This window comes from Pongo pygmaeus, chromosome 3 (genome assembly GCF_028885625.2).
Source record: "Pongo pygmaeus isolate AG05252 chromosome 3, NHGRI_mPonPyg2-v2.0_pri, whole genome shotgun sequence".
Classification (NCBI taxonomy): domain Eukaryota; kingdom Metazoa; phylum Chordata; class Mammalia; order Primates; family Hominidae; genus Pongo; species Pongo pygmaeus.
Genome location: NC_072376.2, coordinates 198,827,848 through 198,851,118, shown reverse-complemented (window position 1 = coordinate 198,851,118; position 23,271 = coordinate 198,827,848). Strand labels below are relative to the sequence as shown.

Below are 23,271 nucleotides of genomic sequence, written 5' to 3'. Positions count from 1 at the left end.
TGAATTTTAATTTTCTATGTGTAATGGTTTACTACAAAATAAATAATATATACTCGTTTAAAACCTTAAAGAGCACCATTCTCTGATGGGCAGGAGGATTAGCTGGGGGCACGCACCCAGTCCTCGGTTAAAGGAGGTCCAGTTTCCCGTGAACGCAATATCAATCCTGCACGTGATACACCAGGTGCGTAAAAATTAACATGCTTAGACAAATGAAGACCACCGTCGCTTCCCACAGCTTTCATGAGCATATTTTAATACATGTTTAGGTTAAGTTCATTATTGGAAAATAGGAGTTTTTTCATTGCAGCAAACAAAAGTCCTTTCACAGTATTGGTCATGGGCCGTTCAAATCCCCAAATGCTGAAACTCCTCTGAGGGATGCGCTGAAACGAGAGGACTAAGAATAAAAAAAAACAGCGATGAAGTGGAGATGCGGAAAGGCAAAGGGGACGCTCTCAGGTGTGTGTCCGTCCCCGGGCGGTCCCTTTCTCCGCACCGCTTTGGTCCGGCGGGTACTGCCGCGAGTCCTAGTGTGAGTAAGTCCGTCCTGGATATCCGCGCAGGTGCGGGGAGGCGCCCAGGTGGGCTGTCCCAGGCCAGGTTCCCGGGGAAGCTCTCCGGGAAGCGTCCGGAGTGACAAGGGACCCACCGGGACCCCACCACGGGCCGCAGCCGAGCGCGCGCCGCCGACGGTGGGGGTGGGGCCGGCGCCCAGGCCACCCGGTTACCTGGCGACAGGATGCCCTGCGCGGGGCGGCGGAGCGGGTGCGTGAGGCAGCGGTTGCGAGAGAGATGAGCCGCGGCGATGAGCCCGGGTAAGAGTTGGGCGGGGCTGGGCTCCTAGGGGAGCTGCAGGAACGGAGGGCAGCAGAAGGGCATTCAGCAGGCGGCTCCCCGCTCGAAAACCCGGGACATCCCGGGTCCGCCCTTCTGCACTCGCCGGACATTTCCTGCTCCGCCCTACGGCTCAGCACCCGCTGCGGCCCCCTGCACCCGCTGTGGCTTACAGGCTGGCTGCGCGGTCTGCCGCCGCTGCCCGCCCAGCGCGCCCTCGGGTGGCCGCTTGCGGAAAGCGCCGCGCCGCGCCCCGCCCCGCCCCGCCCCAGGCCCGGCCTGACGCCGTGCCTTCGCCCCATCCCTCCGCCCGCCCCAGCCTTCCGCCTTGACCCCGCCCCATTCCTCTGCCCCACAGGTCCCGCCCAGTCTCTCCGCCCCAACCCATCCCTGCGCCCCGCCCCAGCCTTCAGCCCCGCCCCCTCCTAATTCCCTCCGCCCCGCCCGCCCCGCCCCATCCCTCCGCCCCGCCCCATCCCTCCGCCCCGCCCCATCCCTCCGCCCCGCCCCAGCCTTCCGCCTTGACCCCGCCCCATTCCTCTGCCCCACAGGTCCCGCCCAGTCTCTCCGCCCCATCCCATCCCTGCGCCCCGCCCCATCCCTCCGCCCCTCCCCATCCCTCCGCCCCGCCCCATCCCTCCGCCCCGCCCCATCCCTCCGCCCCGCCCCATCCCTCCGCCCCGCCCCCTCCTAATTCCCTCCGCCCCGCACCAGCCTTCAGACCTGACCCCGCCTCATTCCTCTGCCCGCCTAGCCCCGCCCAATCTCTCCGCCCCATCCCGGCCCTCAGCCCCGCCCCAGCCCAATTCCCTCCGCCCCGCCCCAGCCTTCAGCCCTGATCCCGCCCCATTCCTCCGGCCGTAGCCCCGCCCAATCTCTCCGCCGCATCCCAGCCCTCAGCCCCACCCCAGCCCCAATCCCTCTGCCCCGCCCCTAACTTCAGCCCCTTCCCTCCTCGTCCCTCCGCCCCGCTCCGCCGCCAGCCCCGCCACGCCACGCCCCGCAACCGAACAGCCCCGGACGGTTCTGTTACAGAAAAGCAGCACCAGGAAGAGGATGAAGTTGACTCCGTTCTCCTTTCAGCGTCCAAGATCCTAAATTCTTCGGAGGGGGTGAAGGAAAGTGGCTGCAGTGACACAGGTAAAATCGCCAGACCGTAAAAGCCTCCTTTAACTATGCATAGGCGGCAGCATCCGGCCTGCGCCACCTGCTCACCTGGCGTGCTTCCCACGGCGGTGATGACACTGACAGCAGCCACCACGGCACTCGCGCTTTGTGCCAGTGCTGTTCTAAGCACGTAATGGATCAACTGTTTAATTCTCACAACACTTTTACCAAGTAGGTGCTGTCACGATCCCCATTTTGCAGATGAGGAAATGGGCACAGAGACGTTAACTCCCTAAGGTCACCCAGGCAGCGAGGAATGGAGCGGGCATTCAGCAGGGCGGCTCCGGACTGCCTGTCTTCACCACCACGCTATGCTACGTTGCTTCTCTGAATGCTAAGTAAGAATTGTTGAGTTTTTTGGACACACACTAAAACGATATGCAAGTCAGCCCTCGGTATCTGGGAGTTCCGCATCCTTGGATTCAACCAACCACAGATGGAAAATATTCAGGGGAAAAAAAAACAATTTAAAAATAACAGTACCACAATCTTTAAATGCAAATTTTGAACAGTATAACAGCCATTTACATAGCATTTACATTGTATAAGGTATTACAAGTAATGGAGAGATGATTTAAAGTATACAGCAGGATACACATAGAAGCTATGCAAATACTACCCTATTTTGTATTAGGGACTTGGGCATCTGCAGATTTTGCTCTCCGCAGAGGCTCTGGAACCAATCCCCTGTGGATATCCAGGGAGGAGTGTATACCTTTTCTAAAGAAAACTACTTTTTACAGTAAATGTTTATGGACTGCAGGATATTATATGGGGAGGATGTTTGAAATAGCCACATAGCTAAAGCTTTCAAGCGCCACATAAACTATGAATAAGATGGGGGTACCCAGCTAGGGGAATCTGAGGACGTTGAAGGTGGAGTCCCAGGCGACTGACTACACGCCTGTCAGAGGAGCCTGCTGTGAGGGGACATGCTGGGGAAGGAGCAGAGCACGGGGCAGGAGGAGGGTCTAGACTGATGTGCCATGCCCGGGCCCCCAGTTGCCCCTCTGTAGCTTATGGGCAATCCTGATGCCAAAGTGCTGAACCCCAAGAGGCCTGAGGTTGGGACAGGATTTCTACACCTCCACCATCCAAGATCTTCACAAAAAGCCTTGTCAGGGCCCGGAAAGAAAAGACTAGAGCAGCCACACCTCAGTAGGCAGAAGACACCCGGGTGCCCAGGCACTACCAGGATGAGCAACACCCCAGTGGAGGCCAGTAGGACAGGCACTGGCCAGTCCCCTCTCCGCCCTCCTGCCTCCACCCTTGAGATATGCAGGTTTCCCTGGGCAACCAGGAGGGGCAAAGGGGCCCCCTGAACGTAGGAGAAAGAGTCCTCACAGAGAGTTGAGACATTGAGGTAGCTCCGTATTTACCTCAAAGAGAGCATGTAAGGTCAGAAGAAATAGAAGTACCTTAATTTGGCAAGATCACATGTTTTCTAACATGAATGAGGCTTAGGGTTCTGGAGAAAGATGCCAACATTTATAGAAAATAGTTACATGCAAAATAGCACATGTACTTGTTTAAGAGTTACAGTCTTTCTTGCCAGAACACAGTGTTTTCAGGTATGGGGTTGACACAGGACAGGTTCTCAATAAACACCAGTTATCTTGAGTCAGGGGCCACCCAGGCATTTCCTGCCTGCAACTACAGGCAAAACTAGGAGGTATGGCTGGCGCCCTTCTCTCTACTCTCCTATTGATGCTTTATTGTCACCAAGTGATCCATTCCCCATGTACTGACAAAATAATGACCTGATTTGCATAACTACTGCCAGGTTACAAAGAGTTATAGAACGTTCCCAAGGTCTCTCTGATTTCAGAACTAGTGGTTAACCTAATTAACTCTTATTGGAATGGGTTTGTGAGAGACTTTTGAATTTGAGGGTGTCCAGGGTGTTGTTCCCAGCACTCTGTTCTACCCGAGCCTTCATTCATTCGTTTGTGGTGTAGCAGGATGACTCACAGACAAGACTCCTCAGACACCGGATTAAAGAAGGAAGAGGTTTTTTTATTCGGCCGGGACCGTCGGCAGACTCGTGTCTTAAGAGCCAAGCTCCCCGAAAAAGAAATTCCTAGCCCTTTTAAGGGCTTACAACTCTAAGGGGTCCACGTGAAAGGCTCATAATAGATCAAGTAAGCGTGAGGAACGTGACTGGGGGCTACATACATCAGCTAACAGAACAAAAAGTTTTATAGTGCTTTCTCATACAATGTCTGGAATTTACAGATAACACCAGTAGTTTTGGTCAGGGGTTAATATTATTATTATTATTTTAACCACCAGGGCCAGGTGGTGGCGCCAGGGTTGTCTAGCTATTTATCTTACTTCTGTTTCTTTCCAACTTTTTGCTTTCTCCCTTTTCTCCTGTCTTATAAACTAGGGAAAAGAGGAAGTTGGGGAGAAGCTGGGAAGGACAACAGGAGAAGTGGTGGTCTCATTTCAGTGGAGCATATTGTTTTGAGCACCTGCTAAATTTCATGTGCTGTTCTAGGTGCTGGGGATCCAACAGTGAACAAGACATGCAAGATTCCCTGCCCACATGGAGTTTACCTTCTAGTGAGGGAACAGACAGACAAAGACTATTGTGTGTAAGGGGGGAATAAGTTCTATGGAGAAAATAAGGCTGAGAAGGGGTGGAGGAATATTTGGAGTGGCAGAGGTGGGTGGGAAGTGTGTCATTTTAAACAGGATGGTAGGAGAAGGGCTCACTCAGCAGGTCACATCTGAGCCAAGACCAGAAGGAAGCAAAGTTGCAATCTGTGCAGATTTCTAGGGAAAGAGCACTGCAGGCAGAGAGAATGGCAACTGCAAAGACCCTGTGGTGGGAGCGTGGCTGGTGTGATTGAGGAACAGTTGCTCTTGTAAATGGAGCAGAACAAGTAGGGAACGGTAGGAGGGAGGAACCAGGACAGGGCTTTGTAGTTCCATAGATGAATTTGGGATTTATTCTGAGAAAATTGAGAAGCACTGGAGAATTTTGAGAAGTCTTCTCTCCCCTCCGTCTTGACTAGAAATTTTGAATTTACCAAATTATCATCATATTGCCTCTGTAGTAATGAGTTAGTGTCTCTTGAGCATTCACTATGTGCTGTACACCTCGTACACCTCAATAAGGACTTTACCTACAAACGACACTCGCCTAGAGTTATCCCCTCACTGCGAGTGTGTGGCAAAGCTAGAATTCAAATCTGGGCAGCAGGCAACCTGCTGCATAGCTCCTTGCGTAATGACTGTGACAAAGCCTCATGCAGAGGGTGCCACACCTCACAAAGCTTTGTAAGACAGGGACGTCTAGGAATGAACTTGAATTGTCACAGCAGAACTCAGTATTAGAACCTGCGGCCAGGCATAGTGGCTCACGCCTGTAATCCCAGCATTTTGGGAGACCGAGGCAGGAGGATCACCTGAGGTCAGGAGTTTGAGACCAGCCTGGCCAACATGGCGAAACCCCATCTCTACTAAAAATACAAACATTAGCCGGGTGTGGTGGCACATGCCTGTAGTCCCAGCTACTCAGGAAGCTGAGGCAGGAGAATCACTTGAACCCAGGAGGCAGAGGTTGCAATGAGAAGAACCTAAGACTTACAAAGTTTGCAGAGAGCCTGACGTCTTATATAGAATCATTACCCTGTTGCATTTTCAGAATGTATTTGTTCCTCTTGGTCTGTTTGCTACAGGTATGCAGTTGGTACTTTTTGTATACATTGAATACAATGTTTTTTGCAGGCTCAGAAGAAAAATTACCTCAAAAGTCATCCCATTGATAACTACCTTGTTTTTCACTTTTGACAGAAATATGAAACAGCTGGAAAATATAAGTTGAATATGAGATGAGTAATATTCTCACATTCCCAATAAACTCTCATCTTGGTGGGTGGGACCATGCCTACCGCTTTGTTTATATGCCTCCCGATATTGTATGTTTAGCAGGGACTTGGTAAATGGTGAAGTGTGATTGTGTTTTATCTCCTGGGTTCTTTGATAATTTCCCTTCCAATTCTAGAATCACATAATTCTGTGTGACTAAGTTTTGCCGAGTTTTTAAATTACCTTTCCTTTGGGAATAAGTAGCAACCAATGTCTCTGAAACTCATAAGAAAAACAGAAAGTTATGTTAATAGCTTTTAAAAATAGATGAATCCGACTCCCTGCCTACTCTCTGCCTGCATAGAATCATCTGAACTTTGCTGGAGAAAAACACTCACTTTTGAGTCATACCATGAATCTAAAATGCACTCTCAATGCTATTGGGAAAACTTACTTTATTTCCACAGCAAATTCTTCTTCAAATCCTCTGCAAAAAAGCTATTTCATTCCTCCTGTTCTCAAATCTCAAACACGTTTCTCCCAGGCCTCTCCACTCATAACATGGTCCCACTCTATATGAAAAAAGTAGAAGCACTCAGACCCAAACTCCTTCGTTCTCACCCTTCACATTTGTGAAACCCATATTCTGGGTCTTCTCCCATTTCAACGGAAGAATTGTCCTTGATCAATCAAAAGTGATTTCCTCTGGATCTCATCTCCTGTGGAATTCTCAAGTCCCAGCTTCTGCAATTAGCCTCCCTCATTGTCCAGAATTATTGCTTTTCTCCCTTTCCACTATGTGATTCCAGCAGCAAACAAGCATGTTAGAATGTCCTGTGGTTTAAAAAAAAAAAATTCCTTCTCTTAGCCAGATGTGGTGGCACACACCTGTGGTCTCAGCTACTCCAGAAGCTGACATGGGAGGATTGCTTGAGCCTTGGAGGTGGAGGTTGCAGTGAGCCAAGATCGCACCACTGCACTCTAGCCTGGGCAACAGAGTGAGACTCCATCTCAAAAAAAAAGAAAAAAAATCCCTCTTGACCTTCACATCTCTTCCCGGATGCACTGTCGTCCCTTCCACAGTGAAACTAGAAAGAGCGACCTATCCTCCACGCCCACCAACGTCTACATTCCGTTCTCTCCTCAAGCACTTCGTTCGGGCTTCTATGCATGTCCTTCCACATGGCCAGCAGTGACATCCATGTTTGTTTGTTTATTTATTTATTTTAGATGGAGTTTCGCTCCTGTCTCCCAGGCTGGAGTGCAGTGGCACAATCTCGGCTCACTGCAACCTCCACCTCCCAGGTTCGAATGATTCTCCTGCCTCAGCCTCCCGAGTAGCTGGGATTACAGGCACGCGCCACCACACCCAGCAAATTTTTTTGTATTTTTAGTAGAGACGGGGTTTCACCATGTTAGCCAGGATGGTCTTGATCTCCTGACCTCGTGATCCGCCTGCCTAGGCCTCCCAAAGTGCTGGGATTGGAGGTGTGAGCCACCGCACCCGGCCCATCCATGTTGAATGATGTATTCATTGCTGCTCCCATGAACCATACACTGGTAGACCCATCTGACTATTGGATATCTCTCCTTTGATGTTTAACAGACAACCTAGCCTTAACATATCTAAAAATGTTTTTCGCCTAAAGTATGTTCCTACTCCTAAAGTATGTCTCCTAAAGTATGTGCCAGTAAATGACATCATCACTCATCCATCTGCTCTCACCAAAAAACAAGGAGCCATCCTTCACTCGTCTGTCCTGGCCCCAACGAATCCTTCAGCAATGCTGCTGGCTTCATCTCCAAAGTATATTCTGAATCCACCTACTTCTCCCCATCTCCCCCACCACCATTCTAGTCCAAGATATCTTCATCTCCACTTGGATTATTGCAGTAGCCCTGCAATTGCCTTCTCACCCTCACCCCATACTCCATTATCAGGTAGCAGAGTGACCTGTAAACGTTTCAGTCAGATCAAGTCATTCCCATGATGGAAACCTTCCAAAGTTCCCCGTTTCACTTAAAGGAAAAGCCAACCCGCTTAGCTTGGCCTGGAGGCCCTGCATAACCTAGCTCCTGTCTCCTGCTCCAGTGTGTCCTCATCTTGTGCTCCCATGGGTTCACTAAGCTGCTTAGTAACAGTGCAATCACGCTGAGGCCGAAAAAGAAGCGATGGAAGATGAAAAATATATGTAGACAACGTATAAATCCCATTGCTTTCTTTAAAATCTTTGATTTACTGTATCCCTTTATTAAGTCTGTACATTTCTTTTGGTCTCATATTTCTTACTTGGTTTTAGCTAAAGGAATCTTATATTTAGCTTTGAACTTGCAAATCCTCCTAATGAAATCTGTACAGAAAAAGGAAGCTATTCCTGTAGGTATAGGAAGGAGATAGAATTTTGAACAGTTACATCACTCAGAATAGAGTTGAAGGCTGACTATATTTACGAGAATGATATCCTATCTTTGTGTTTAAGTAAAGAGCTGTGTGGAAATTACGGTTACAGAACAGCATGTAAACATAAACCTTCACAGTGTATAAATCATGTAACTAGCAAATATCATGGAAAGAGGGAAGCACGCATGGAAGGGAATAGAATGCTGATTTTCTCATCTCTCTTGGCATGGAGTAAGTCAACAATGAATACAATAGAACTGTATGTTATTGAAACAATAAAGATTTCAGTCTCTTAATTCTTTTCATGGTAATTTTCATTAGTTTACAGGGTTCTCTTAGGAAATAATATCTCTCATGTAGCAAAAAAAAAAATCTAAATACTAGAAATAATTCCACTTCGTCCACATACGTGCATAGAGAGCTGACCGAAAGATGACACCTAAAATTAACAACAGTTCGTTGTGGGTGGCAGGATTCTAGGTGGTATATTCTTTCTGATTTGCGCTTTGGTCTAATTAAGTTCATTAGAAGAAGTTACTTTAGAGTCTGAAAAACTTTGTGATTCCTTCCTGTACTGGTCCTGGCCTTCGTTCAGTTCCTTATTTTTTGGATGAACAGTTCAGGATACCAGGAGTTTAGCTGCCATTTTATTCCCAAGAAGAGGCAAAGCTAAGCAAGATCCAGACACACTCACTCTCCCTCCCTGCGCTCTGACTGAAGGTGGGATTCTTCAATAGCCAGGCAGCTCCAGGCTCCAAACCAGCGTTGCCCCTTTGGTGGTGAGGGTCAGAGCAGAAGGGGTGCCTGTACTTTGCAAGCAGCTTCTCTAACATGTGACAGTCTGCCAATCCAAAGGAGATTCGCTGACCTCTTTTAAAACTTAGGGCAGAAATTATCAGCCTAGGGGAACATTCCATCATAGCTCTCATTTTACTTAGGACACTGAAAGGTTTTGTGAATACACTCTTTAATAAAAAGTTTACAGAGCAAACGGCGTAACATGCAGACAAAGAGGGATGTGAGGGCATTTGCAAACATGACAGAGTCTCCCCCTGTTGCAGATCTATAATCTATCCAGGATGGTATCAAGCAAGTGACATTCTGCCTATTATCAAAAGAAGTTGGTGTACTTCTGTCTACTGTATCTTAGTATCAGAGTCACCAAGCAAAACACAACAGTCAAGCACCGGATGGAACAACCCTTTACTCACAGAGCGAAGAGACGGAGCAATATCAGCCTCAGTAATGGCTGTTGGTTCCCCATGGCCAGAGGGCCCCTCCTGGCCCGTCTGCAATCTAGCAGGGGACAGTTAGAGTAGCGGGGTTGGCCAGGTATCATATGACACACACACTTAAGCAGAACAAAGGAGTACACACTGAGTCTGAAGCGGGGAGTGCTATCCCCACACATGGTAGCAAGTCCAGCACAGGCTGTAAGCGAGGACTTTAGAAAGAATCCCCTTGGTAAAGAAGCGTTCCAGGCCCCGGGCCCATTCATACATGGCCAAGAGGGGATCTAAAGACCATGAATGTGGGCTGGGTGCGGTGGCTCACGCCTGTAATCCCAGCACTTTGGGAGGCCGAGGCGGGCGGATCACAAGGTCAAGAGTTAGAGACCATCCTGGCTAACACGGTGAAACCCCGTCTCTACTAAAAATACAAAAAAATTAGCCGGGCGTGGTGGCGGGCACCTGTAATCCCAGCTACTTGGGAGGCTGAGGCAGGAGAATGGCGTGAACCCGGGAGGCGGAGCTCGCAGTGAGCGGAGATGGTGCCACTGCACTCCAGCCTGGGTGACAGAGCGAGACTCCGTCTCAAAAAAAAAAAAAAAAGACCGTGAATGTGAAACTGCCCTTCCCAAGGGAAGCCACATGTGGGTACTGTGCTTAAGACCAAGACAAAAATCATGCTGTTGATCCAACTTGGTTTCCATAAGGGGAAAAATGTCACATGGAAATTTCACAGAAATTGAGGCCTTTATACTACTTTGCCAAGGGTCTCCCATAATATGAGCATTATTACGTTTTTTTGAACGTAGTTTATATCCCAGAAACAAAGATACTTGATATTTGAGTTTTTGACAGTTCTGAGTGTGGTGTTGCAAATTAATGGTGTACTCGAAAAGTGAAGACACTATTACAACCTCAAGCGGATATATTAAGTCAAGCGAGAATTATCACTTAAGCTTATTATGTGACTAGCGTAGCGTGAGTATCAGAAGTTATTATCTCTGCCTCACCATCCAAGAAAGTTAGGAGACTGCTTTCTATTACAGGTTTTAAAAAATAAAATTTAAGAATTAAGTCACATGGTTTTTCAATTTTGCTTCTTAGAATATGGCTGCATAGCAGAATCAGAAAATCAAATCCAACCACAATCAGCATTGAAAGTGAGTTGTATATTCCATTTCATTATCTCCAAAATTCTGGGTAAAGGCTGATCTTTTTCAGAATAAATACTCCCTAAATGCATATGGGTTCTCTCACTTTATCCTCACAAAGATCTCCATGAAAGCGCATTGGGGAGTTAGCAAAATGACTAAGAATGTGAACCACCTGACCCTCACGGGATCCTTTCAAGTAATAGGCAACTTTGGGAGACATAAAATCATAACAACTCAAGAATATGTTTACCTACCTAAAAATATTAAATTTCATATTTTACTTTTGTCATAGGTCCTTCAGCAACAGTTGGAATCATTTCAGGCTTTGCGAATGCAGACTTTGCAGAATGTCAGCATGGTATGTTTCTTTTGATCTATATATGAAATATCTAACCTTGAAGTATCTTCCCATCTTCTAAGCTGATGGTCACTAGCCAATGGATTAGCTGACACAGAATTTAATATAATAGAGGCTACAGCATATTCTAGACTCAAAATTTCTTTTACGGAAACTACATTCTTCTCTCTGTTATACTTGTATTTGGAAACAAGCCAAAACAGATAGCACTCGCTGATTTTTTAAAGTCTGTATATAGTCTGTATATAGTCTACAAATAGGGACCCTCATTATAAGTGACATGAAATCTAATTCAAACTGGCTTGGGGAAAAAATGCACTTTAATAGCTCAAGTAAATGAAAGTCCTGGAGAGAGCTCACTTCAGGATGGCTGAGTCCACATGATCAGGTCTTGTGTCGTCAAAACAGGTCTCACTCTGTATCCTGATTCTGCTTTCCACAGTAGGGGATTCTCAGACTCCCTGTGGTGGTAGAAGATCTGCTAGAAGGTCCAGTTCTTTCTCCTTCCAAATTCAAGTCAGAGAAGAGAGTACACTTTGCTTTGAGAGGGAGTTTCGGTTTTGTCACCCAGGCTGGAGTGCAGTGGCATGATCTTGGCTCCCTGCGACCTCTGCCTCCTGGGTTCAAGCAATTCTCCTGCCTCAGCCTCCTGAGTAGCTGGGATTACAGGTGCCCATCACCATGCCTGGTTAATTTTTGTATTTTTAGTAGAGACCAGGTTTCACCACATTAACCAGGCTGGTCTTGAACTCCCGACCTTAGGTGATCTGCCCACCTCAGCCTCCCAACATGCTGGAATTACAGGCGTGAGCCACTGCACCCAGCTACACTTTGCTCATAATAGTTTAGACTGAGGTTCTTGGCCTGATTCAGATGGATCCCGACTGGGTCACATGCAGTGCTTAAACCAATCACTGTCAGGTGGCCATTGTTCCCTGACTAGTTAGCACTCAGTCAGGTGCCCCTGGGAGTTAGAGGCAGAATCAGTACTACCATAACCATGCTTCATCCAAAAGAAATAAGGAGAAGTATAAACAGAAGGCTAGAGTATGGATATTGGGGGTATGTAACACACACATATTCACTAAAGACCCAATGTAAACTTCATCCCAATATTCTTATACTAAAAGCACCTGCAGGGAAATGGGAAGGGAAGATAACTCTCCTAAGGGGGACAGAATAGAATCCAAAGGTCTCTTATTCAACAGTGTAAAAATCAGACACCTAAAATCATTTGAATATAGTTCATAAAACTTTGTTTTACCAAATCGCTTCTGATTTTATAACGAGGCATAATTTTCTTAAAGATTAATGATAGAGATCACCAATAAATTAAGTAGCTTTCATTTATATTCTATAAGATGGGAAAGACTTCTTATGGGCAGGAAATTTAAACACACCTTTTAATTATAGTGTCTATTATTCCTGTACATTCATAAGTTTACAAATCTGAAATCAAATTTTTCTCAATTTATCTTTTAAAGGTACAGTCGGAAATCAGTGAAATATTGAATAAAAGTATTATTGAAGTAGAAAACCCACAATTTAGCTCAGAAAAAAATCTGGTGTTTGGCACGCGCATTGAAAAGGATTTGGTATGTTATTCTACAGAAATCATTTCTATATGTAGGTACTTCAAAACGTGACTACCATCAGTTCATTTCACTTTACATGGTCCTCTTTGTTACAGGAAAAATGGACCATCAGAGATGAAAATAAGGAAACTCCAGTCCTGAAAACCTTAAAAGATATGTATTTACCTCTGTACTTTTGCAGTTCTCCCATTTCTCTTAAGAGTCTGTGAGGGACATTTGACTTAGTCCAGATCCTGAAAGATTCCTGAGTAAATTCAAATACAAGGCAGTTTTTATAGCCAATCTATTCACTTAGGATTGACCTAGGTCTGGGGTAAATTCCCTAGAAAAGCTCCAAACCCAAGTTACCATCACTGTGTCCACACTGACTTGAAGTCACACTTCCAGGACAGTCACGGTCCCAAAATCACCTGAAACGAGTGCAAGCTAAGGTTAACAAATAGCCCAGAATTGGAAACATTCATTTGCCTGAAACTCCCATTTGACCTATCGGTTCCATCTTCCCCACCTACCTATGACAGCCTCTTGAAGGACACTAAATTTCTATATTTCTGAAATTGAGGAGTTGGCCCATGTATCTCACCCCAAAGGAAATAAGAGCAAGTTCTAAGCAAACTGTGAAGCCCAGAGTTACAGATCTCAAAACAACTGTTGGAGAAAATAAATCACACTTGTTATGCTCCTTTGCTGTGGAAATGGATAAAATGCGTGTTTAGGGTACATAAATAAATCCTCCACAAAATATTATCGGTGCTGCTTGGTCATGTGGCAAATGACAATACATTTATAGTGTACTTCTTATTGTTACAGCCTACAGAGAATCAAGAAGAAAACCTTTCTATGGAGAAAAGTCATCATTTTGAGGATTCCAAGACACTTCATTCAGTGGAAGAAAAATTAAGTGGTGTTAGTGTGAACAGTCTCCCTCAAAGTGTAAATGTTCCATCCCAGATACATTCCGAGGACACATTAACTCTGAGAACTTCAACAGACAATTTATCTTCAAACATAATTATACACCCTTCAGAAAATTCTGACATCTTGAAGAATTATAATAACTTTTATCATTTTCTACCTACTGCACCTCAAAATGTGATGTCTCAAGCTGATACAGTAATTCTGGATAAATCCAAAATTACTGTGCCTTTTCTCAAGCATGGATTTTGTGAAAACTTAGATGACATTTGCCATTCTATCAAACAAATGAAAGAAGAGCTTCAAAAGTCACATGATAGGGAAGTGGCACTTACAAATGAACTTCAGACTTTACAAACTGATCCAAATGTTCACAGGAATGGTAAATATGACCTGTCCCCTATTCACCAGGAAAAAATGAACTTTATTAAGGAAGAAAACATGGACGGTAACTTAAATGAAGACATAAAATCAAAGAGAATTTCAGAATTAGAAGCATTAGTGAACAAATTACTCCCCTTCAGGGAAACAGTGTCAAAATTCCATGTGCATTTTTGTAGAAAATGTAAAAAGTTATCTAAGAGTGAAACACACAGGGGAAAGAAAAATGAGAAAAACAATAAAGAAATTCCCATCACTGGCAAAAATATTACAGATTTAAAATTCCATTCCAGAGTTCCAAGATACACACTGTCCTTCCTCGACCAAACAAAACATGAAATGAAAGACAAAGAAAGACAACCATTTCTAGTAAAACAAGGATCAATAATATTTGAAAATGAGAAAACTTCCAAAGTTAATTCCGTTACTGAGCAGTGTGTTGCAAAAATTCAGTACTTACAGAATTACCTAAAAGAATCTGTGCAGATACAGAAAAAAGTAACGGAACTGGAGAGTGAAAATCTAAACCTTAAGTCCAAAATGAAACCTCTTATCTTTACCACACAATCTCTCATACAGAAAGTTGAAACATATGAAAAGCAACTTAAGAATCTGGTTGAAGAAAAGAGTACTATTCAGTCTAAGTTAAGTAAAACAGAAGAAGACAGCAAAGAGTGTCTTAAAGAGTTAAAAAGAATGATTAGTAAATATAATGTTCTGCAAGGCCAAAATAAAACTCTAGAGGAAAAAAATATGCAACTTTCTTTAGAGAAGCAACAAATGATGGAAGCATTAGATCAACTAAAAAGTAAGGAACACAAAACTCAAAGCGATATGGCCATTGTCAATAATGAAAATAATCGAATGAGTATAGAAATGGAAGCAATGAAAACCAATATTCTGTTGATACAAGATGAAAAAGAAATGTTAGAAAAAAAAACACACCAGCTTCTAAAAGAAAAAAGCTCACTTGGAAATGAACTAAAAGAAAGCCAGCTAGAGATAATGCAGCTAAAAGAGAAAGAAAGATTGGCAAAAACGGAACAAGAGACACTTCTTCAAATGATAGAAACGGTTAAAGATGAAAAACTCAACCTTGAAACAACATTACAAGAATCTACTGCTGCCAGACAAATTATGGAAAGAGAAATTGAGAATATTCAAACCTACCAATCTACTGTTGAAGAGAATTTTCTGCAAGAAATAAAAAATGCAAAATCAGAAGCAAGTATTTATAAGAATAGCTTGTCAGAAATTGGCAAGGAATGTGAAATGTTATCAAAAATGGTAATGGAAACCAAAACAGATAATCAGATTCTAAAAGAAGAACTAAAGAAACATAGTCAAGAAAATATAAAATTTGAAAACAGCATCAGTAGACTTACTGAAGACAAAATACTTTTAGAAAATTATGTAAGAAGCATAGAAAATGAAAGGGATGCCTTGGAATTTGAGATGCGGAATCTTCAACGAGAATATTTAAGTTTAAGTGATAAAATTTGTAGTCAGCATAATGACCCTTCAAAAACAACTTATATTTCAAGAAGAGAGAAATTCCATTTTGACAACTCTACTCACAAAGATACTTCTAGTCCTCGGAGTAACTGGCCTTTGGCTTCGGATTTGAAAGGTACGCAAGTCCTGGTAGATTAGTAGAGATGTGTTTAAGATTCTTTTAGCCTATTGGGCACTAGCCAGTGTACAGAAATAAGGAGGAAACTTTAAGATGAATACAATTTTGTTTTGTAAAATTTGTATCCAATTTCTTATACAGTGAAATTATTTAGGACATTTTTCTAGATAAAATTTATATTATTTTATTTATATTATGTTCATTGTATGTGTACAAACCAACTTTGGCAGTGAGCAAGAGGGAGTTAATTATTATTTTAAAGTATAAGTAGCACTCCCACCTTAAAAGAATTCTTTTTTTTTCCTAGGAATTCCAAGTAAACTGTATCATTTGCTTCCATCCAAGATATATAAATAAACTGCTAAAATCAATGTTTCAAAACCTTTGTCCAAGTACTTTCTCCCCCCACAAAATAATTTTAAATTATTTGATTACATTAACCTGGTAATTGATTAGACTAGTTTTTAAAATTAGAAATTGGAATTAGGTATATATTTTATACTGTCAAGAACGGTGGCGAATCTGAGATTTTACCCAACTAGTAAGCTCATATTTTAGCCTGCTACAGTTTTGTGGGTTCTAGTGGAAGGCACAAGACTCCTGAGTGAGAGTTTAAGGAGAGTTTGTTACAATAGCAGGAGCCAGAGAATCAGCATGTTTGCATTGGTTGTCCAAGCCCCAATTTCTACAGGCAGCGTAAAGAGGATCACACAGTGGGTTGCATTACAGGACAGAGTGAGCTTAGAAACCCGAATATTATAATGGATAGTAAGATGCCTGCCCTTTGCTGTAGGTGGAAACATTACACTGGACAATACACATGCCTGCCCTGGCTCCAGAGGAAACACAATCTCTAGCTTCCAAGGTTGCAAGCACACCTGTTCTGTGCTCCAGAGACACTCTGTCTTCCAAGACTGCTATTCAAATATTCCTTGTTGAATTCTGTCCAATGCTTTTTCTACGTTTATTGGAGGTGATCCTGTTTTTCTCCTTTAATCTGTTGATATGGTAAATTATGTTAATTTTGAAACATTAACCTTGAATTCCTGGGATAAACTCCACTAGGTGATGTTGTATTATTCTTTTAATTTACATTCCTGGATTCAATTTGATGATATTTTGTTAAGGATTTCTGCTTCTGTATTCAGAAGGATGTTGGTCTGTATTATTTTCTTGTAATGTCTTTGTCTGGCTTTGGTATCAGGAAAATCCTGTTGGGAAGTGTTTCCCCTCCTCCATTTTCTGAATTTGTGTAGGATTGGTATTATTAATATTATTCCTTCCTTAAATATTTAAATATGTAATATACATGTTTGGAAAATATATAATATGTAAATATTCACCAGAGGGCCTGGATTTTTCTAAATGGGAAGGTTTTACATTGCTAAATGATTTCTATTAATATAGAACTATTCAGATTTTCTATGTCGAGTTAGAGTTGTATTTTCTGAGGAATTTGTACATTTCATGTAAGTTCTCAAATGTATTGTCACAAAGTTGTTCATAATATTCCTTATCAGCATTTTAACGTTCAAAGGACTTGTAGCAATGTCCCCTCTTTAATTTCTGACATTGATAATTTCTTTTTTCTTTATTATTCTTGCTAGAGTTTTACCAATTTTATTTTTCTTTTAAAAAATCAGCTTATTATTTCATTGATTTTTCTTGCTGTTTTGTTTTCTATTCCATTGATTTCTGTTCCTATTTAGTAATTTCATTCCTTTGGGTTATCTGGGGCTAATTTGCTCCTTCCCTAGTTTCGTACCCACATTAACTACATCACAGAGTCTGGTATGTTTTCATTTTCATTCAGTTCAAAATACTTTCTTTTTCACTTGTGATTTATTCTTTGACCCAATGGATTAGAAGTGAGTTGCTTGATTTCTAAATGTTTGGAGATTTTCAGTTATTTTTCTTTTATTGATTTCTAATTTAATTCTGTTTTGATCAGAGAACATACTCTATAATCTTTTTTAATTTATGGAGACGTGTTTTATTGCCCAGAATATGGTCTGTCTTTGTTGATGTTTCAGGTGAACTGGAGTATTCTATAAATGTCAGCTAAGTAAACGTGGTTGACAGGTTTGAGCAAATCTATATCTGTACTGATCTTGTGTCTGCTTGTTCTAACAGTTACTGACAGAGGAACAGAGAAGTTGATTTGTTCATTCTATAAATTTGTTTAATGTGTTTTAAAGCTCTTTTATTTTATTATTATTATTATTATTATTATTATTTTTTGAGATGGAGTCTCACTGTTGTCAGCCCAGGCTGGAGTGCAATGGAACAATCTGAGCTCATTGCAACCTCCACCTCCTGGGTTCCAGCAATTCTCCTGCCTCAGCCTCCTGAGTAGCTGAGATTACAGGTGCCCACCACCATGCCCGGCTAATTTTTGTATTTTTAGTAAAGACAGGGTTTCACCATGTTGGCCAGACTCGTCTCAAACTCCTGACCTCAGGTGGTCCACCTGCCTCGGCCTCCCAAAGTGCTGGGATTACAGGCATAAGCCACTGCACCCGCCCAAAGCTTTTTTTTTATTTTTTTTATTTATTACTGTAAGTTATAGGGTACATGTGCACAATGTGCAGGTTAGTTACATATGTATATGTGTGCCATGCTGGTGTGCTGCACCCATTAACTCATCATTTAGCATTAGGTATATCTCCTAATGCTATCCCTCCCCTCTCCCCCCACCCCGCAACAGTCCCCAGAGTGTGATGTTCCCCTTCCTGTCTCCATGTGTTCTCATTGTTCAATTCCCATCTATGAGTGAGAACATGTGGTGTTTGGTTTTTTGTCCTTGTGATAGTTTACTGAGAATGATGATTTCCAGTTTCATCCATGTCCCTACAAAAGACATGAACTCATCATTTTTTATGGCTGCATAGTATTCCATGGTGTATATGTGCCACATTTTCTTAATCCAGTCTATCATTGTTGGACATTTGGGTTGGTTCCAAGTCTTTGCTGTTGTGAATAGTGCCGCAATAAACATACATGTGCATGTGTCTTTATAGCAGCATGATTTATAGTCCTTTGGGTATATACCCAGTAATGGGATGGCTGGGTCAAATGGTATTTCTAGTTCTAGATCCTTGAGGAATCGCCACACTGACTTCCACAAGGGTTGAACTAGTTTACAGTCCCACCAACAGTGTAAAAGTGTTCCTATTTCTCCACATCCTCTCCAGCACCTGTTGTTTCCTGACTTAATGATTGCCATTCTAACTGGTGTGAGATGGTATCTCATTGTGGTTTTGATTTGCATTTCTCTGATGGCCAGTGATGATGAGCATTTTTTCATGCGTCTTTTGACTGCATAAATGTCTTCTTTTGAGAAGTGTCTGTTCATATCCTTCGCCCACTTTTTGATGGGGTTGTTTTTTTCTTGTAAATTTGTTTGAGTTCATTGTAGATTCTGGATATTAGCCCTTTGTCAGATGAGTAGGTTGCGAAAATTTTCTCCCATTTTGTAGGTTCCCTGTTCACTCTGATGGTAGTTTCTTTTGCTGTGCAAAAGCTCTTTAGTTTAATTAGATCCCATTTGTCAATTTTGGCTTTTGTTGCCATTGCTTTTGGTGTTTTAGACATGAAGTCCTTGCCCATGCCTATGTCCTGAATGGTAATGCCTAGGTTTTCTTCTAGGGTTTTTATGGTTTTAGGTTATGTATGCATACACATTTAGCACTATTATGTCCGGTTAGTAAACTGATACCTTTATTATTATGAAATAACCCTCATTATCCCTAGGGGTATTCCTTGTTCTAAAGTCTCTGATATTAATATAGCCCCTCAAGTTGTCTTTAGGTTGGTATTTGCATAATATATCTTTTTTCATCCTTTTATATTTATTTTGTAATGATGAATCAGTAGGAGAAACTCTGAATAGTTAAATAATAAATATATACCATGAAAATGGATTACTAAATCCTGAAAATCAAATATAAATCAAAGAACTAAAGTATTAAGAAAATAACTAATGGTGAGCACTATATCCATTTAAATACAAAATTAAGATTGAAGAACTGTTTGAATTATGGTTACAAAATAGAGTGTTAGTGTTAAAAAACATTGACAATATAAAACAAACAATATAACTAAAAAGTTAGGCGCATCCTTTTACTTTTAACCTACCTTTGTCTATTTTGTTTACTGCTGAATCCCAGTGTCCAGAACCATGCCTGGAATATAGCAGGCACTCAACATCTGTTAAGTGAATGATGAATGAACAGGCTGCCATTACACTAGAATATTAGGCAGAGGCTGGGCATTCACCTTGTACGAACATTATAAAGAGTTTTAAGTATCAAGAAGTTTAGACAAAATTAGCTGAATGGGGTGGTACATACCTGTAGTCCCAGCTACTCAGGAGGCTAAGGTATGAGGATCACTTGACCCCAGGAGTTTGAGGCTGCAGTGAGCTATAATTGTGCCACTGCACTCCAGCCTGGGTGACAGAATGAGACCCCATCTGTTAACAACAACAGCAAAGCTTAGACAAGATGACATTTTAGGTCACTTTCTTTCTTTTTTTTTTTTTGAGATGGAGTCTTGCTCTGTGGCCCAGGCTGGAGTGCAGTGGCCTGATCTCAGCTCACTACAACCTCCGCCTCCCAGGTTCAAGTGATTTTCCTGCTTCAACCTCCTGAGTAGCTGGGACTACAGGCATGTGCCACCATGCCCAGCTTATTTCTGTATTTTTAGTAGAGATGAGGTTTCACTACGTTGGCCAGGCTGATCTCGAATTCCTGACCTTAAGTGATCCTCCCACCTCGGCCTCCGAAAGTGCTGGGATTACAGGCGTGAGCCACCGTGCCTGACCATTTTAGGTCACTTTCTAACAGTAGTATAATGATTTCAAATTGCTTTATGAAGATTTTTGGAAATATATATAATATTGGGGGAGGGAGGATAATATATGTTTTTCTAGCTATCTCCCATAGGCTTATAGCCTGCCCCTTGATAAGGTGTGAGGAGGAATAAACTGGAAACCGGTCTTCTCAGTCTTTTTTCTTGTAAAGTAATGTGTGTTCTATAGTTGATTTCCTACAAGTAGCTAACCTCCACCTTACCCTGCTCTCTAATTTTGGTAAAGGCTGTAGAGTGACTAATGTAACTGTTAAACGCAGCCAGAGGCTGGGTGTGGTGGCTCATGCCTGTAATCCCAGCACTTTGGGAGGCCGAGGTGCGTGGATTACCTGATGTCAGGAGTTCAAGACCAGCCTGACCAACATGGTGAAAACCCATCTCTACTAAAAATACAAAATTAGCTGTGCTTGGTTGGCAGGCACCTGTAATCCCAGCTACTCAGGAGACTGAGGCAGGATAATCGCGTGAACCCAGGAGGCAGAGGTTGCAGTGAGCCGAGATCACACCATTGCACTCCAGCCTGTGCAACAAGAGCGAAACTCCGTCTCAAAAAAAAAAAAAAATAGCAACGAGAAGGCTGAGGTGGGAGGATCGTTTGAGCCTAGGAGTTGGAGATGAGTGTGGGCAGCATAGGGAGGCCTTGTCTCCACAGAAAATTTGAAAAATTAGCCAGGTGTGGTGGCATATGCCTCTGGTCCCAGCTACTTAGGAGGCTGTGGCAGGATTGTTTGAGCCTGGGAGGTCGAGGCTGCAGTGAGCCACGATCGCACCACTGCACTCCAGCCTGGGCGACAGAGCAAGACCCTGTATCGGAAAAGAAAAAAATGCAAGACTGTGTGGCTTTGCCACTGCTAGTTGTGCTAACTTGGACAAATTAGTTAATCTTTCTCTAACTCCATTTCATTGTTAGATGTAGATTAAGTGATTAATAATTGAAAACATATTAATATGGAATGCATATGGAATGGTATCTGGCACATTGCATTATATAAGTGTTATGTAATGCTACTATAATGCTACGAACTCACTTTTGGAAAATTAAGTTATAACTGATGAAAATTCAAATTAACAAATTACCTTACAACTTATTTACAACAAATTATTTGATGGATAATGATCTAGTGGTTGTTTTTGTTTTGTTTTGTTTTAGTTTGTTTGTTTTTAGAGACAGGGTCTCACCATGTGGCCCAGTCTGGCCTCAAATTCCTGGGTCCTGGTGATCCTCCTGCCTTGGCTTCCCAAAATGCTGGGACTATAGGCATGGGCCACTGTACCCAGCCTTAATAGACCGATAAATATTTTTTATTTATTTTACAGCTTATAAAATATTTTAAATTTGGTGTTCATAATAATTCTTCCAGGTAGATAATACAAATGACAGATAATGAAAGTCTTAAGAAATTAATTTTGCTCTAGTATAGACAGCTATAATAGTAATAGGTTGAACCTGGCTTTTTTTTTTTTTTTTTGAGTCTCACTCTGCCGTCCAGGCTGGAGTGCAGTGGTGCAGCCTTGGCTCACTGCAACCTCCGCCTCCCAGGCTCAAGCAATTCTCCTGCCTCAGCTTCCCCAGTAGCTGGGATTACAGTTGCCCACCACCATGCCTGGTTAATTTTTGTATTTTTGGTAGAGACAGTATTTCACCATGTTGATCAAGCTGGTCTCGAACTCCTGACCTCAAGTAATTCACCCACCTTGGCCTCCCAAAGTGTTGGGATTACAGGTGTGAGCCACTGAGCCCGGCCTTGAACTTGGCTTATTATTCTTAATGCATGTTCCACATTTATATACAAAAGGAGCAGGCAGTCTCTGAAGAAGCAGGATAAGATTTCAAAAACTATGATTGTACTACTGCTTAACTTTCTTGAGGTGCTACTGCTTAACTTTCTCTCCAGTTCTTATTAGAGCTTCTTATTGATCTAAGTCTCCCTTAAAGTTAAGCCTTTCTTCCATGTTACGTCAACATCCACAATCATTGTTTCAGATTTGAGCCTTGAACAGATGTAAGTAGATGGTTTGTAGCAGAGACTGATGTCTGGCTGAGCAAGCTTATTTCTTCCATTACTCATTGATGATGGATGCAGAAAACTACCCAAGTCATACAGGCATCATAACGGGAGAGTAGATAACTAGATGTGTAAGTTGTCAATAGAGGACGCCAGTGTCATGGCTGAGTCTGAGGAATAAAACTGTTTTGTATTGTTACATTTTCAAAGTTAAAAGAAGAGACAATAATTGTAAGAAAACAATCCATTGACATCGTAACTAGTTTGCACCTGTCAGATCGAATGTGTGTGTGTGATTTCCTCTACCGACACTTAGAAAAATCTTAATTGTTTTACATATTTCACTATTCCCATTACTGGTTTCCATATTTGGTTTTCTGTAAACTGACACAATACATTTATATAAAATCCAGATAAGGTCTGTCAATTGTCACACTACTGCTTAAACCCTTCAGGAAGGCATTAGGTTAGTGTTCTCATCTATGAATATGATATGAAGTGTGTTGTCTTAAAAAGGCACATTAATAAAAATTAACTATAAAGATAGATTAAAATGAACAATTATGATTTTGAAATCTAAAATAAATTTTGATAAAATCTGAAAATATAAAACTCTTATCTCAAAAGAATTGGGATTACAGGCATAAGCCACTGCACTCAGCCTAAGAATAAGTATATTTATAAGGCTTTTTTGGTAACATCATCAATATATAACCATAGATTTTATTCACCTATGTGTACTTGGTAAGGCCATTCCTATTCTGAAGACAAATGTATTCAATATTACTCTTTGATTCACATTATACCCTTGGTAATGTGTTTACGATATTAATTGCACAGTGTTAGTTATGAGGCAGGCATGAAAAATTCCTTTAAAACCTTAATTGTGAAAATTATCTGTACCATC

At 42.3% G+C, this 23,271-nt stretch overlaps 1 protein-coding gene across 7 annotated transcripts in view; it reads left to right on the top strand.

The window, feature by feature from the left end:
* The first annotated feature begins 242 nt into the window (after positions 1 to 242).
* CCDC110 (coiled-coil domain containing 110) overlaps positions 243 to 23,271 on the top strand; it is a 29,308-nt gene continuing 6,279 nt past the window's right edge. The window contains exons 1-7 of one of the 7 annotated variants that reach the window (XM_054484180.2): positions 243 to 818; positions 1,873 to 1,977; positions 10,555 to 10,610; positions 10,897 to 10,962; positions 12,447 to 12,557; positions 13,368 to 15,483; positions 15,794 to 15,863. In XM_054484180.2, coding sequence (XP_054340155.1) covers positions 809 to 818; positions 1,873 to 1,977; positions 10,555 to 10,610; positions 10,897 to 10,962; positions 12,447 to 12,557; positions 13,368 to 15,483; positions 15,794 to 15,843 — 2,514 coding nt within the window. In that variant the 5' untranslated portion in view covers positions 243 to 808 and the 3' untranslated portion in view covers positions 15,844 to 15,863. Of the gene's footprint in view, positions 819 to 1,871; positions 1,978 to 2,179; positions 2,343 to 10,554; positions 10,611 to 10,896; positions 10,963 to 12,446; positions 12,558 to 13,367; positions 15,484 to 15,793; positions 15,864 to 23,271 lie in introns of those variants that run through there. The other 6 variants (XM_054484181.2, XM_054484182.1, XM_054484183.2 and 3 more) reach the window with 6 other exon arrangements.